The sequence below is a fragment of the Opisthorchis viverrini genome (genome assembly GCF_000715545.1).
Source record: "Opisthorchis viverrini unplaced genomic scaffold opera_v5_247, whole genome shotgun sequence".
NCBI classification, from domain to species: Eukaryota; Metazoa; Platyhelminthes; class Trematoda; order Opisthorchiida; family Opisthorchiidae; genus Opisthorchis; species Opisthorchis viverrini.
This window is the reverse complement of record NW_008751901.1, coordinates 706,869-723,327: the sequence shown is the minus strand read 5'-3', so window position 1 is coordinate 723,327 and position 16,459 is coordinate 706,869. Positions and strand designations below refer to the sequence as shown.

The following is a 16,459-nucleotide window of genomic DNA, read 5'->3' as shown; positions in this document are numbered from 1 at the left end:
CCTGAGTCAGTCAGACAGTCAAAGGCTCATAAGGAGAAGGACAGAAAGACGAAGATTAAACAAGTCTTCCTGGTGGTCGTGAATTTACCCTCTCTGACCAACTCATACCAATTCACCACCGGACCATTGCAATAACTGAGGCAATCGTTGTTCAGCGATACGACTAGGTTTCTGTAGGAGAAAACGGTTTGTGCTTGCGTTAGATTTACTACACCAGTCCACACCGTGCCTCCATCGATAGGCAAGTCACCGTCCAAAACTGCGGCGAATATGAGTTATCACATTAGTGACCTGAAAACAGCTGTCAAATGTTTGATGCCCAATCCTGTTAGCCACCGGTTTTCAAGGTTTTTGATATTTGAAGCTGTCACACTCAATGAGGAATGCTGTGTTCCGCCATGCACCTTTCTTGTTTTATAAAGTAAAATCATTCAGAAAAGAACAGGTTCATGGTGAACCTGAAGGAAAGAAACATAATGCAGTTTGTGTGACAACAATTAATCCTACAAAAATCACTAGACCCAATAATCGTTGCCGATAAACTGAAACTGGAGCGAGTATTCCAAGCCGAGCTTTTATCGATAGGACGAATGTGGGTGTTTCATTTGAACTTGGGGCGTACCGAACATGCCCTTTCTAAGCAGTTTAACTTTACGAATTGTTGAAATCACCTTATCGCCTCATACGGTCGTAGAAGTAGGCTGTCTTAGAATCTACGACACTTGACTGATTCGCTTTAGACAGCTGTCTAGCTTGTCTTATTTGGGTGTCGTTCTGAACAGTACCTGATCAAGCCGTATCAGCTGTTAGTACAATCACGCTAAAACTTTGCTGTGCACAAAAATTGTGCTGAGCGTAACATGTAACCGAGCACAACACGCAGATTGGTCAAAATTCAACTGGTGTCTGTCTACCTCACAAATCAAACAGGTCTGCGTCTGTCTGATATTCCTGACTGAAGCAGTCGTTATTGCCTCACCGTGGCGTAACAACCGGAGAGAACGCGATGTTGAAACCATAGATGCTTCTCTTGTTTTTACCATAAGCCCCTCGATGATTACCGTATGGAAAATCCGCTATGTTGGAATAATACTGCTCTGTTCACGGATTTTGAATGGTGAGTGACACAATGCTGAAGATGGCATTTGTTATACTGCCGGTTTTGAGGAAGGTGACCGGAGCGGCTCTATGTCAGACAACTTAGTATCTCTTTCACATCACGGAAAGCATGAAATTAATTTTGAAGATCGATAGCACAAACGTAAACGCAGTGGTGCATTCTCATAGTGGCCCCCTGAGGAACGAACTGAATGGCTGGGCTTTAGATTTTTCATCCACTGGGAAAATTTGGACTCCTTTTAGGAGCGGTGTTTCGAAGAGACTCTCCCTAGTTGAATAGGCTGTCAGGGAAAAATATGACAGTACTTTAAGGGCAATACCTTTTCGCAAACAGCTAAATCTATCTAATATGCCTGGCGAGACCTTTATTCACCCTTATTCCTTCACAGAAAATGGATTGGATTAAGTCACACTGGCAGTCGATCCCACTCAAGTATCGTCCTTGAGTCGTGCCAGCTGAACGTAAAAAATATCATGCATTATGTTTACTTCTGTCCGTTAACTTCGAAGGTATTGAAAACTTTGGGGTTTTCTGGGGAAAAAGGGCTATAAGGAACCAAGTAATAACAGAACCTTTGTCGAATAGCAACTGCCCACTTAGGAATCATTTTAGATGTGATACGTTTCTAGGTAGTACTCCACGTGCGGAGCATCTGTTATGGTTACTCCAAACGAATCTCACAGATTCTTTGCTTGAAAATGAAATTATCTAATCCAGCTATCCTCTACTATGTGCGGTAAAATCTTGGTTCAAACGACCCCAAATACCGTTTCAAATAGCCAACCCGATCTGAGGGTTCCTTGGCCGTTTTCAGTAGACCTCTATGAGTTACCCTGTTTTTGCTCCACTCTAAGGTCAACTTGGTTGTCTTAAAGTAATATGGTAGGGCGTCCACTTTTATAGGAAACCTTTTTCTCCTCTGGTCTTGTGAGTATGAGTATGGTATTTCTTCGGAGGCACAACTGCATTTTTACTCACTTGGAATGGCTTCTCTAGATATTTATTGCTCTTTCACACTTGTTACACGTTTCCACATCGAGAAAGTCAACCTGTTTACCTGCGGTATGCTTTAGTATAATGGAACGTTACCAGAAGCAAATGACTGAAACTGGTTTATTAATCAAAGCCATCGTGTCTGTTTCGGGAAGTTTTTTGGGGCAAATCGTCCAGTTATCGAAAAATCAATATCCAGTGAAATCTCTGCCATTGACGGATAGAATAGGGAATACATTTTTCGTTGTTTGGATACTTTGCGCCGTCAGGCAATGACAACAGCTCGATGAGTCATCAGCCTGAGCGTGGCCTTAACGGCTGAGAACATATCTCAGAAGAAAACGTTACCGCATGTGTAACGTTAGATTTCGTCTTTTAAGTAAGGCTGGTGTATGCCGAAACACCGAGAATGATTCCTTATTGAAATCATCATCAGCAGTGCGCATCTCACGAAACTCAATGGAGATTTGAGCTAGCGACCTCTCAGTTAGTGGTTTGGACTTCTTGGTACGACACTGGTGCAACTGATAGGATCCGTTTAGCCTGTTCACTGGCCGCATGGAAACTAGTCCCTAAGCTGCAGGTTGAGTATGAGTGAACAGAACTGAAAAGTATGGATGAATTGCAAGCTGATTTATTTGTACAGTCTCGTACCTTGGTATAAGCTTTTCCACTGCACTTGTCAGCATCAAGTCCGTGATATGATGATAACGAATCTCGTAAAGAAGTCTGACGCCTACTTCACGTCAAACAATGAAACACTGCTAGGTTGGTTGGAGATAAAAGCGGATGGGTTACCGAGTAACTCGGTTATGTGCAGGCGCAGTCTGCCGTTGTAATCAACCAATTAAATTCGAATTAGTTGCAGTAAATTAACTACCCCAAAACGTACTGTTGCAAGAAGTTTTTCTCATTGATGGACGACGGTGTAATTGTTGGATGTAAGTGCATGTCTACTGATGAGTCGACGTCACTGATAGTTGAACAAAGGCATACTCGAGAACGATTGATCAATTCAGAACGGTTCACACCCCTAAACTCATAGTATGAGCCGAATTATAAGACATGTCGGCTGGTGAAATTTTTTCAACACAAAACATCTTACCCACGATTTCCATCTGTTGAACTAACAGTGAAGCAGTTTCAACGCAATTAAAAACCCCTCCGCCCTTTTAGTGAGAAGAATTTTTGTGAACAAGATCGATCGAAAGGGACCCGTTCAATAAGAACCAAGCTTATTTGGCTCCATTCGATCCGATTTCTTTCTTTCTGACCAAACCAGGCTGCTAGGTGTTGCTGATCAGCACCTAGACCGTAGCACACCACGTGATTCACCTAAATTGATCCAGTGCTTACTGGCACCTCCAGTGCCGACCTTCTCAGAAGGTCCATTCAAACTGTGGGATTTTGTCCCTCTCTGAGCATGTCAACAATAATATGTGCCTAGTGAGAGACTGCGGAATTCTAATGGATCTTTCACCCTGTTAGCTGGATCAGTCCATATTGAGAAGCCGGGGGGCACCGTACATCTGTTTTTTTCTTATTGGGAATCATCACCGGTCCATATCCCAGAAATACCAAGCACTCGACTGTGATGACCGCGTGATGTGGATCCCGTGATTGAAGGATGAGCGATGCTACATTCTGTCCGAGTGCGAGTTAATCACGCTGCTGATCAGCCACTCGTAGCCGAACGGTTAAGTGTTCAATCTACTAGCCGGGAGGTCGCGGGTTCGAGACTCTTCGGAGTTTCCTGAGATGCGCACTGCTAATGATTCCCAATAAGGATGAAACAGCTGTGCAGCGCTTCTCGGCTTTTCAGCATAGATTGGCTTCACTTACAGGACGAAATTTCTACTCGACTGTTCAGTTAGTAGAGTAGATTATGTTGTTCAACTATGACTTACTTATATCATTGTGATCAACTCATTACGATCAGGTAGGCTTAGTTTCGGTGTTCCGGGAAGTTAATTTTTTACCTGCATACCAACTCTGATGAAAGGAACCTCAGAGCAGCCCAAGCATTACAGTTCGAGGAGAGGAACTTCGAAATACAAGGATTACTTCTTTTCACGTAGATTGCATGGCTATTTATGCGCGTCTAAAAACGTTCCTGAAACTGTTGCGTCGTCATCTTTTCTTGATGAAACGGAAAGGAACAAAATTTACCAAGTAAACCTTGCGTTGGAAGAAAAATAGTTCTGTGGTCTTTCAGTAAGCCTCAGAATAACATATGAAGACGAACACAAACATTAAAAAATCCGGAGGGATTTTTAGGTTTTCACAGACTTTCTGCCCCTACCTGAAAAGCAACACCAATGTTGGTCTGAACTTACCGTGTACTCACCTGAACGCTACCAGAAACTATTCACTTACATCCGAAAACCCCACAATACTCATGGAAGAGGTCTCACTGACTGGTGCACATGTACCCAAACATCCTTCTTCCCAGACAGAAGCGTCAGAAACTGTTCATTGTCAGCTTCGGGCTCTCCGCAATGTCCCGATGGACTGTAACCAGCATGACCCAAGGCGGCGGTTGACTTCACCACTGCACTTATCTGTCACCTCTTTAGGCTCTCACTTGAAAATGAGGATCTCCCCTCGACTGAAAGGTAGGCCATATCCAGCAAAATACACTTATTTGCAAACAAATTCGGTTGTGCGAGAGACTCACCTGGAATCCGGCTGAATATCTCGTTTGTGATGTTTCCAGGGCCTGCGCCTACCTGATGACCCCCAAGAAGGGAGAAACTGGTCGTGGGCTGTCGAAGAATTCTAAGCAACCTTACCAGTAGTGGATTACGAATGGGCCTACTTGAAATCAGCCGTAAAAACATAATGGAAGAGATTTGAGTTTGAGAACTCTTAGTCCACTACCCATTAAGGCTCTCGAAAGATGTTTTTTGTGCCTTTAACCGGCCTATGATTGGCGAAAAAATGAACAAATTCAGTACCTACTGGCGGATGCCACAGTAATGTCTTTCTTCGGTTCTAGCTGTGTGATTGACAACTTTCTGCACAAAAACCTTTAAAATCTCACACGACAGTCATCGAGAAGGTCTGATTTGGATTTCCTGGAAGGTAGTATAGCGTCAGTTAAGGTGAGAGATAGCTTCCACATACCTGTACTCCCAACGGCTCTGTCCTCGGCTTCAAACTATCCGACAGTAACTTCCGGAGGAAGGGTCGGTAAAGATATAAAGCTATAGGTATAAATTTGTAGCTCCGAAGCCTGCAAGAATCCTTTCCCAGCCACCACATCGGAGGTACGGTTGAAACGAATGCTAACGATTAACCTGCTGAGCATATCAGTGACATGTGTTTCCCACTGTTCCTTCTTGAATAGGGTTTCCTATGAGTCAACCATAAGCTGAACGGAAATCAGTCGAACTGACGAGGGATCTCCTTTCATTTCTCTACAACTCACTTGGATCCAGGATTCCCGAAATTCTGGCTTTACAGATGGTACAACATGTGAAACAGTTGGTGATATGTTCAGCGTTCTGACCGTGCTAGCACTCAACTTGCCCCTTGGATATGGAAGACACCATAAATTATAAGTTGGTGACCAGCGGATGGTACAAAATCTGTGCCGTACGTTCCCGTTCCAGACTGCTTTTCTGCAACTTTTTCAGGCCCGTAACCGGACCAGGGGACTGCCTGTTCTGCGTTGGGAAGAACAGCGCGAATGTGAGCAAACCTCTTTGCAAACTGACATCAACTGGCCTAAGATCTGCTCGTTTTCTGAGTTCATTTTTTAAGGTCACCCCATCTTTCAGTAGCAGATATTTTTGACAACTGATCATCAGTGTTTCTTCGTAGTGATGCGGGACTGAAATGAAGATAATTTTAAGCATTGGCGCCTAATCCGAATTCTTTCATTCTTACTTCAAGATTAGTAGCTGATATGGGTGCTGCTAAGTTTGCTCGCTTATATCGATCGTGTCACCCGTAAGGATAGATCACTCCTGGCGTGCAATCAGTACATTTCTGCCGACGGGCAAACGAGTCATCTTTGTCACGTGATAGTCATTCGGGAAATTCGCCTTGTCGTCCAAGAAAAAGTGATTTCCAATGTGAACAGAAGGCGTCTGTAAAAATAATATATGACTGGTACTCACGAGGACTTCACTCGTGTTAGTCGATGTCCTAAACAGATGGAAGGAACTGCGTTTACAAGCTAATCACTGAAAAATGGTTGATATCGTTTCAGCAATACTTCTTTTTGCCCACCATTTGGTGGATTAGGGAGTTACATATGGTTGACTAGGAAAAACCATCTTCTTGTTTCAAAACCCAACCCACTTCATCTGAAGGACACAACAATCCTTCTGATTTGGTAAACTTTTGTTTACTGTTTATCATGATAAAGCAGAGAATACGTGCTTTTCCTACGTCTACGCCAGAATGGATAAAAGATTTTTCCCTGGCTGATGACATTTCCCTGATTAGACACAATGNTTTCCCTGGATGATGACATTTCCCTGATTAGACACAATGCAGACAAACAGATAGGACCCTACTAAAGCATTGTGTCCAACAGTGGGACTACCATGTCTCGAACAGTTTCTTCCGGCAACCATCGATCGCCTCATCAATACCAATGTTTTTGTTGTCTCGATAAACAATAGTTAGGCGTGAAAGCGTATATGTCATTTTGAAGCGTGGCTAAGCAAGTGGACCGAAATGGGGCACCCACCATATTAGTGCGTTATGAGATGAGACAGAAGCATAGTTAGAAACAGCCACAAATTGTAAGTGGAACAGGGTACAAGAGAGCTCAGAAAACACGGGTTTTGGAAGCCGATTTATATCTCAATATTCGTTCGTTATTTTGAGAGAATACTATTGGTAGAATATGTATCAGTCAAGTCTTTTTCAGAACCTAGATGCTCGCAGTTCGAAAATCAGCCAGTGTTTCTTTGGGGAAAACTTATCGTAAAGTTTTTGAAGTCAGGTGGTAGAGCAGTGTCGTGCTTTGCAATGTTGATTTTGACGATATTTCGTTAAGTGTGGTTCTTGCATCAGAATGAACACGATACTTGGAAGTCATAAATTTTAGGTAGCGGAACAGTTCAATGAATAGTTCTTGTCCCTGGATATGATATTGCAGTGTTCCCATTCTGCAGCAACTTTATCTGAAGTGACCGAAATTAATCCATCCCCTCTTAAAGTTCTTCACTTTTTGGAGGAGATCGCTATCGAAACACATAAAAGAACCCAAGAGGTGTCCTCACTAGGCATCTGAGTATTTGGTGAGACAGACAGATTGCTAGAAAATGAATCTGGTCTGGTCAGCACTAGAAAAGGCATGACTGCATTAGTATGGACTGCTAATGTGGTCTTCTTAGATGCTTATTAAATTAAGCTCGTGAGATCTGCATACGCCACAGAAGTTGACACTATTACAAGAGCTATGGGCAGAAAAAGACACCCATAGGTACACACTCATTAACCTACTGTGCCGATAAGAACTCATGCTGAAACACAGAAATCTAGTTGCGTAAATTGTGCTGCTCCGATTTGTTGAACACTTGCTAATATTAGGAGAACAACCTCCGAACGTAACAGGACTACATAACAGCCAATCGAATAATCGTTTTCGTTGAGACAGATTTCATTGGTTGTTCCTCACTCGCCCTTGACAGATGAGTTGTATTCTTAGTATCACTTTTCACCGCTTGTACGTGACCGTGATCAACAGAGCAGCTGGCTTGCACGTTCATTGAGTTTTCTGGTTTGGCCAAGCGCACCAGGCGATCAAGCGTTAATCCAGACCGCGGTTCACGGTCTGCATTAAGGGACTGTGGTACACAACAGCTACGTTGCTCGAAACTTCGTCAAGTGTAAACTATATATATGAACCGTTTGTGAGGACAGTCCAAAATCAACTCACTTAAATCTTATATGTGCTCTTGAGCGACACAAGTTTTGACTCACTCATTCGCTAGACTAGAATTCGCACCTTCAAGGATTGGGTCCACCATTTCGTGAAAGAACAGTTTTTTTTATTGTTTTTACCTCTTCATTCGTTTCTGAATGTTACTCAATTTGAAATGAACGCCGTAGGATCTCCAGTCTTTCAGCATAGGTGCGGATGCAAAGACGATGGTTGGCTAGGCCGGGTGGTGCTAACTACTGGTTGGCTCTAGGGAGATCAAATGTCATGCATGAGCTCAGTTGTTTTCCGTTCTGAGCTGAGCGGAGCGATTTCATTAGGCCACCGACGTTAAGAACACATGAGAGTGCGTAAAACGGCTCCTACTGTAAAAAACACCCAAAGACCAAGCTGGGTAACAGTGGTTTCATAATCATCTGTCAACTATTTGAAGCAGTCATCTGTACAGAACTGGGGATATCTGAAAAAGTTTTGTCGAAAGCCCAGATAGAAGCTCTCTCTGTAATAGCCAAGTTTAACATGTAGAGGTGCACCTCAAAGATACCAAAAGAGTTGTTCAGCAGCTGCTTTAGAGAGATATCGCTTTACGAAAGAATCATCTGTGTAGTCTGGTTATGTCAGCCGAGCTTTTTTGAGGTTTCCTAGAGCGGAAGTGACTCTGGTGTGAAAGTTTGAGAAACGAGATCAGCCATGAAAACTCAGTACATAAATGGTGTGTGTAATGTTGCACGAGGGAACTACTGCAGAACATGTTCTCATACTCGATGTACTTTTTGAACACGTACAAGTACACATTCTTTACCTTGTAGCCTTCGCTGAAACTACTTACTTCGCTGTACCACTCAGCGAAGCAGACTCATCAAGTATATTCTAGAATTGGTCATTTAACGACTCTCCTCGCGCCAGAATGCTTGCAGCAAACACGGAAAAAAATAAAATCGTCACGTGTGACAACAAATATTGAGGCTTGAACGTCTTCAAAATTCGGATTATGACAATAGTGTTTGTTTAATACCCATGCACAGTGCGGGTTTGGAACACCCACGGCGATCCGCCGCAAACAGTTGTATTACAGTAAACAGATCAATAAAATCGATGTACAGCATGCAGGCAGAAATGGTAAACCTCATTTGGAAAGAGCGAAATTAAAGCTTCAAGTTTTCCATGACGTATAATCGAAGATACTGTACTTCATGAGAAACAGGCTAAATGTCTGACTTTGAAGCTCATTTTCGGCCTGTGAACCAACTTTCCCGCCCAAAACATACATACAGTTTTTTTCTGGAGAGATTGCATTACCTCCGACAGAGACATTTCCGAGAAGATCGATATACGGTGGATGGTTGTTCGTTGCGGAGCTTGAATGTTAGATCATGACTAGCGAGGACGCTTTCACAAACATTCCAGAGGAGTGGAGTCCATTTGAAGGAGGTTATCCCGCACGACTTTACTCTTGAATTCACCGAAAAAGGACGGCATAATTGATAAAAAAAAACTTAAAATGATTCTGTCGAATGTTTGACATGACTAGCGAGGACGCTTTCAGAAACATTCCAGAGGAGTGGAGTCCCTTTGAAGGAGGTTATCCCGCACGACTTTACTTCTGAATTCACCGAAAAAGGACGGCATAATTGATAAAAAAAAACTTAAAATGATTCTGTCATGGCGGATGACTGCGACAATAAGAAACGTTTAAGCGTTTCACCCGCTGTTTTAGTTAATTGTGAACGGATAATGAACTCTGAACTTACTAATACAAACCTAGTTAAAATTGTATTAAGACCATTTTTAGAGAAGCAGTTGCCGAGAACGGATATATTCGTGTTGGGTCTCACCACCGTGATGTGGTGAGGCAAGGTACAAGCAGTCAATCCGTCTGACCCCCATGTGTTTTCATTGTCTATATAGACAAACGTGTAGCTGATATAAGAGTATGACTGAATCCCAAAACCTTTGGGGTGGGGGGGCCTTATTCGTTTGCCTTAGAGGTCATTATATGGCCCTCTGAATCACTTTGAACAGCTAGTGCATTTGATAAATACCGGTATGAAAATGTTGCTTGTTCGAGGTTGATGAATTTTCAGCAATCTTATGAGTAGTACATCACAAAGATATACTGCTGCTTTCTAGTTTCGGTCCATCAGAAATGGTAGCGTGCGGTGATTCTACAATGTCACTTCCTGTGGGCCATGAATTCAATATCCAATATGGCAGTTAATTGGAAACCTACGGACGAACTTCGTGATAGTTCAAGCGATATTTGGTTCTTGCCTTTAGGAGAGTTTATTGTCACCATAATTGTTCAAGACACCTCGGTGGATGACCGATAACGCCAACTTTATTGAAATACCTAAAATGGTAAGTTTTTTGCGTAACCATGATGCATGTTGGTAGGCCTTGAAAAAAACTCTTTAAACTAACTATCCAGGTCGTTGGTAGCTCAGGAAACCTTAAGATGGACTGAGCTTAATACGATTTAGTGGTGGCTAGGCCGGGTGGTGCTAACTACTGGTTGGCTCTAGGGAGATCAAATGTCATGCATGAGCTCAGTTGTTTTCCGTTCTGAGCTGAGCGGAGCGATTTCATTAGGCCACCGACGTTAAGAACACATGAGAGTGCGTAAAACGGCTCCTACTGTAAAAAACACCCAAAGACCAAGCTGGGTAACAGTGGTTTCATAATCATCTGTCAACTATTTGAAGCAGTCATCTGTACAGAACTGGGGATATCTGAAAAAGTTTTGTCGAAAGCCCAGACTAGAAGCACTCTCTGTAATAGCCAAGTTTAACATGTAGAGGTGCACCTCAAAGATACCAAAAGAGTTGTTCAGCAGCTGCTTTAGAGAGATATCGCTTTACGAAAGAATCATCTGTGTAGTCTGGTTATGTCAGCCGAGCTTTTTTGAGGTTTCCTAGAGCGGAAGTGACTCTGGTGTGAAAGTTTGAGAAACGAGATCAGCCATGAAAACTCAGTACATAAATGGTGTGTGTAATGTTGCACGAGGGAACTACTGCAGAACATGTTCTCATACTCGATGTACTTTTTGAACACGTACAAGTACACATTCTTTACCTTATAGCCTTCGTTGAAACTACTTACTTCGCTGTACCACTCAGCGAAGCAGACTCATCAAGTATATTCTAGAATTGGTCATTTAACGACTCTCCTCGCGCCAGAATGCTTGCAGCAAACACGGAAAAAAATAAAATCGTCACGTGTGACAACAAATATTGAGGCTTGAACCTCTTCAAAATTCGGATTATGACAATAGTGTTTGTTTAATACCCATGCACAGTGCGGGTTTGGAACACCCACGGCGATCCGCCGCAAACAGTTGTATTACAGTAAACAGATCAATAAAATCGATGTACAGCATGCAGGCAGAAATGGTAAACCTCATTTGGAAAGAGCGAAATTAAAGCTTCAAGTTTTCCATGACGTATAATCGAAGATACTGTACTTCATGAGAAACAGGCTAAATGTCTGACTTTGAAGCTCATTTTCGGCCTGTGAACCAACTTTCCCGCCCAAAACATACATACAGTTTTCGAGAAATACACTCATCTGCAAATCAATTTGGTTTTCACGGGAGACTCAATTAAATCTCTCGTTTATGATGTTCTCCAGCTGAATGTGCTGCACACAGGCCGCCTCATGATTCAGTTGGCACGATATTCGAGATATCGAAGTATATTTTCATAAAGGAAAGAGACATTTCCGAGAAGATCGATATACAGTGGATGTTTGTTCGTTGCGGAGCTTGAATGTTTGATCATGACTAGCGAGGACGCTTTCAGAAACATTCCAGAGGAGTGGAGTCCCTTTGAAGGAGGTTATCCCGCACGACTTTACTCTTGAATTCACCGAAAAAGGACGGCATAATTGATAAAAAAAACTTAAAAGGATTTTGTCATGGCGGATGACTGCGACGATAAGAAACGTTTAAGCGTTTCACCCGCTGTTTTAGTTAATTGTGAACGGATAATGAACTCTGAACTTACTAATACAAACCTAGTTAAAATTGCATTAAGACCATTTTTAGAGGAGCAGTTGCCGAGAACGGATATATTCGTTCTGGGTCTCACCACCGTGATGTGGTGAGGCAAGGAACAAGCAGCCAATCCGTCTGACCCCCATGTGTTTGTGGTTTTCATTGTCTATATAGACAAACGTGTATCTGATATAAGAGTATGACTGAATCCCAGAACCTCTGGGGTGGGGGGGGCCTTATTCGTTTGCCTTAGAGGGCATTATACGGCCCTCTGAATCACTTTGAACAGCTAGTGCATTTGATAAATACCGGCATAAAAATTTGGCTTGTCCGAGCTCGACGGATTTTCAGCAATCTTATGAGTAGTACATCACAAAGATATACTGCTGTTTTCTAGTTTCGGTCCATCAGAAATGGTAGCGTGCGTTGATTCTACAATGTCACTTCCTGCGGGCCATGAATTCAATATCCAATATGGCAGTTAATTGGAAACCTACGGACGAACTTCGTGATGGTTCAAGCGATATTTGGTTCTTGCCTTTAGGAGAGTTTATTGTCACCATAATTGTTCAAGACACCTCGGTGGATGACCGATAACGCCAACTTTATTGAAATACCTAAAATGGTAAGTTTTTTGCGTAACCATGATGCATGTTGGTAGGCCTTGAAAAAAACTCTTTAAACTAACTATCCAGGTCGTTGGTAGCTCAGGAAACCTTAAGATGGACTGAGCTTAATACGATTTAGTGGTTTATAGAATTTCGGCCAAGTTGTGGTTAATCCACAGTCAAATACGACAACAGCTTCTTCGCTTCATCTTTTTTGTCCCATGAATCATGTAACCCAGGTGTGTTGGTTCGTGTGTTAGCACAGGTGCAACAGGTGAACTTACGAGGAGCGATTGTCAAACCAAAATTCGATCGTTTTTAGCGACTTTTGTGGTTAACTTGCCACAATTTCACTTTCGTATCCCCCCTGTTTTAACTGGAAGGTATATGGCATGACAATCAGACGATTGCAGTCCAGTATTCGACGACCTGTCAAAATTCACTGAAGAAGTGATTTTTTGCAATCTTTTAGATTATACCTACAATAAAATATTTGAAGGTGGACAAAACTCAAATGGTATCTGGCATGAAAATTGCTGGTAAAGCGCGAAACGGAATGCTTAGGACTGGATATATGTCCCAGTCTTCACCTGCGCGACATTTTTACCCATTCTTGTGAGCAGCTACAAATTAGAGGTTTCATCAGTTTACAGTGCCATTCTATATATTCGCAGCACTACTTAAATCTCCCCTTATCGGGGTGAGTTGCGTTATCCCTCCAGGTAAAATGTGAGAATTCAGACGTTAGTCTTAACGGATCACCTGAACCAGATATCAACCGTTGCTTTCAAGTTGGGAGGGGCAAGATGGTCCAAGTGGTTAGAGTGCGCCAGATATCATTGCTTTCAAGTTGGGAGGGGCAAGATGGTCCAAGTGGTTAGAGTGCGAATTTACTGACCGGAAGGTCCGTGGGTCGAACGAACCCCCGAAAGGGTGCTACAGCTGAACGGATTTTAAGTTAGGATAACGTTTCGCCCCTTTGAACCTGTGGCGATCTTCACGATGTGATTGGTACATTACATCTACCCTGCATCGAAATCCTTCAACCGAGGGGAAGCTGGGACAAAGTGGAAAATTCGGGAAACCTGTTTCACCCACACTCAGACAAGACAACAAACAACAATATGTGAGACAAGATGCCAACATAAGACCGTCAAAAAATATACTTTGTGGTCCCTTATTTGTGTTTGAACAGAAGAGGTTCAAACCTGTTTGAGATATATTTTTAGGCCGAATAAATGATCCATTAAAGTAATATCAAACCTATAGAAAGAGGCAAATATCAAACTATAGAAAGAGGCAAAGTGCCACGATTATCAATCTCTAAGGAAACCACCTTCTGATAATCCGCGTTGCAAAAAATTCATTTTTGGCTAGCTTTTTACTTCGCTCTCTTCACGCGAAGAAGACTTTCGCACGAAGCAGTACAGGCCTTACTGTTAGGGCAACTCGATGTACTAGGTGCTCTGGCCAATAGAGTCTAGATTTCCCTCTAAGTGAAATCGTCAAAAATTTGGACAAAATGCGAACGGAATGACTAATTTTCATAGACGGAACACGAACTGGTGACTTTTTGCTGCTCAGACACTTGATTCAGCTACCGAGCTACCGCGGACACCAATTCACCTGGCAAACGCTCCCTTGAGTTCCAACTTGGTCCGCCACACCTCTGCTTGATTGAGTGAGCACCAGTGACTGTTAGCGACATAGGTAAGTCCTCATGGACGCCTACCTGTGCACATGTTTGATATGACTTGTTGTACATTGAGGCCAAGCCTGCAAGCGGGAGACCACTTGTTCCTGATAGCCATGATTTTGTCCGATTTTGTCTCATTCGAGGTCGTTAAAATCCCCGCCCCCTCTGGACTGACTAAAACCAACAAAAACCAAAGGCGTGGTAGAGAGCGTTGTCACATTAGCATAAGAAAAATGGTTGTTTGAATCTGCTAGTATCGCGCTTGTGGTTTCGCCTTATATGGGATGTATCATCGCATCATTGTACCTAGGGTTTGGAGATCAACCAGTTCCCCAGTTTACCATTCGTTTGATTGTGGTGCTATTCGTTAAAATGCACTTATTTGTTTCAAAAGAGAGGACTGAAAGGGACTACCTTAGCCTTCTGAGAGGGAGATTGTGGTGAAAATCCCGCAGTGGTAGACTATCTCTCCCGAGAATGAAGCGGATGATTTTATAAACTTCATTTTAGATTTCGTCCTGTAGGTGAAGTCCGCATATATTAAAAATACGAGAGTCAAATTACACCTGTTCTATCTACACTGCAAATCAGCACTGCGCCTCTCACGAATCTGTACCCTCAGTCTTCTGGTTTACAGCTGGTCAGGAGTGACCGATCAATAGTATGACTAAAGCTTAGATACAGCACAGCAACACAACATTCGGTTTCGCGGTTCACGTCACGTGGTCCAATGTTGACCAGTCCTTCGAGTAACGTGTACTCGCGGTAAGACCCATGTGACCTGAATACTGCACGGATGACTCATTCCTAAGAAGGGTACAATTGGTTAAAAACGCGACGTGAATCTATGGTAACGCTTAAGTCAGAAAATGACTAATATACATGCCATGGACTATGCCTAATCCGGGTAAAAGCGAAAACAGAGTAGAACTCAGTGAGATTCCGGTGGATTTTCATAGACCTTTATATCGTATTTGGATAAGCAAGAGTTCAACTTTGGGCAACTGTTGTAATGATTTTGTGCCAAAATTCCTCATTTACAACCGCCTTGCTTCGATTTTTTTCTAGAAGAGCTGTTCATGACGGTTTAGCAAGTCGTATTATCTGACAAGCTATTGATTATCTATTATAAGCTGCTCTGGGGACTCATGTGGAAATAGACGACTGGATTAATTTTTGGGCTAGAACTATAGTAAATATCGATACAAGGCTCACTTTTGATTGGTCAGTCCCAAGGGCTACAAAGTTACCACCACACCTTCATCACTGCTCGCTTTCAGAGCCATTTTAACTTTTACCAGTAATTTGACCCATGCTACACTTGGTTAAAACACTAGTTTTTCTCCATGGCCAAGAAATTTCAAGCGGTAAAATCTGGAGTTTAAAGTTTTGTTCGTGGTCTACAATGAGATGTTACCCTCGAAGTTTGTGTGTAGTTAATTTTGCGTTTACTGTATTTTGGTACAGGTTCGTTGATCAGATTGCTTCTACTATTCGCCTGAGTGGGGTGAAACCATTTCTATGCTTCTCACGGATTCATCATCTAAGTTTGAACAGCCTGTGAAAGGTGTACTGAACTGGTCCGCAGCAAAATCACAAATAGTTTTCTGGAGTTATTCCCTTCCGGGCATAACTCGGTCAAGCCCGTATGAGTTTGGATTTTCTATTCATATATACTCCTTATACTACCAACAGTTTAGAGCTAGGTCAGGGGGGAATAAAATGTATTCGGTGAGTGAAGATTCCATCTGAGAAGTTGCCAATCAAGAAGCATATCAACATGTGTGGCCACGTGATGTGGATGAACGGCGCCATGTCTTGTCTAATTGCGAGTTACTAACACTGGTGATTAGCCACTTGTGGCAAAGGATCAAACTATTCAAGCTTCTAGCCTGGAGGTCGTGGGTTTGAAACCTGGAAATTCATGAGATGTTCATTGCAGATGATTCCCAATAAGGACGAAACAGCTGTGCAGTGTACCTAGGCTTTTCAACGTAGATTAACTTCGCTTATAGGGCAGAATCGCCAAGTCTTCTCACAATATATATATACCATGAGCCGTCAATTTGTCGTGGCTCAGGCTTCAGTGTTGCAATGACTTGGATTTCATTTCTGTAGGTAAACAACCAGAGAGCGAACACTACCCCCA

The 16,459-nt window shown here is 42.6% G+C and overlaps 1 protein-coding gene across 1 annotated transcript in view; it reads left to right on the top strand.

The window, feature by feature from the left end:
* Positions 1–1,053: 1,053 nt before the first annotated feature.
* The window catches only part of T265_14705 (hypothetical protein), a gene marked incomplete at both ends in the record, with an annotated part of 31,591 nt that continues 16,185 nt past the window's right edge, over positions 1,054–16,459 (top strand). The window contains one exon of the mRNA XM_009174855.1: positions 1,054–1,117. Coding sequence (XP_009173119.1) covers positions 1,054–1,117 — 64 coding nt within the window. The remainder of the gene's footprint in view (positions 1,118–16,459) is intronic.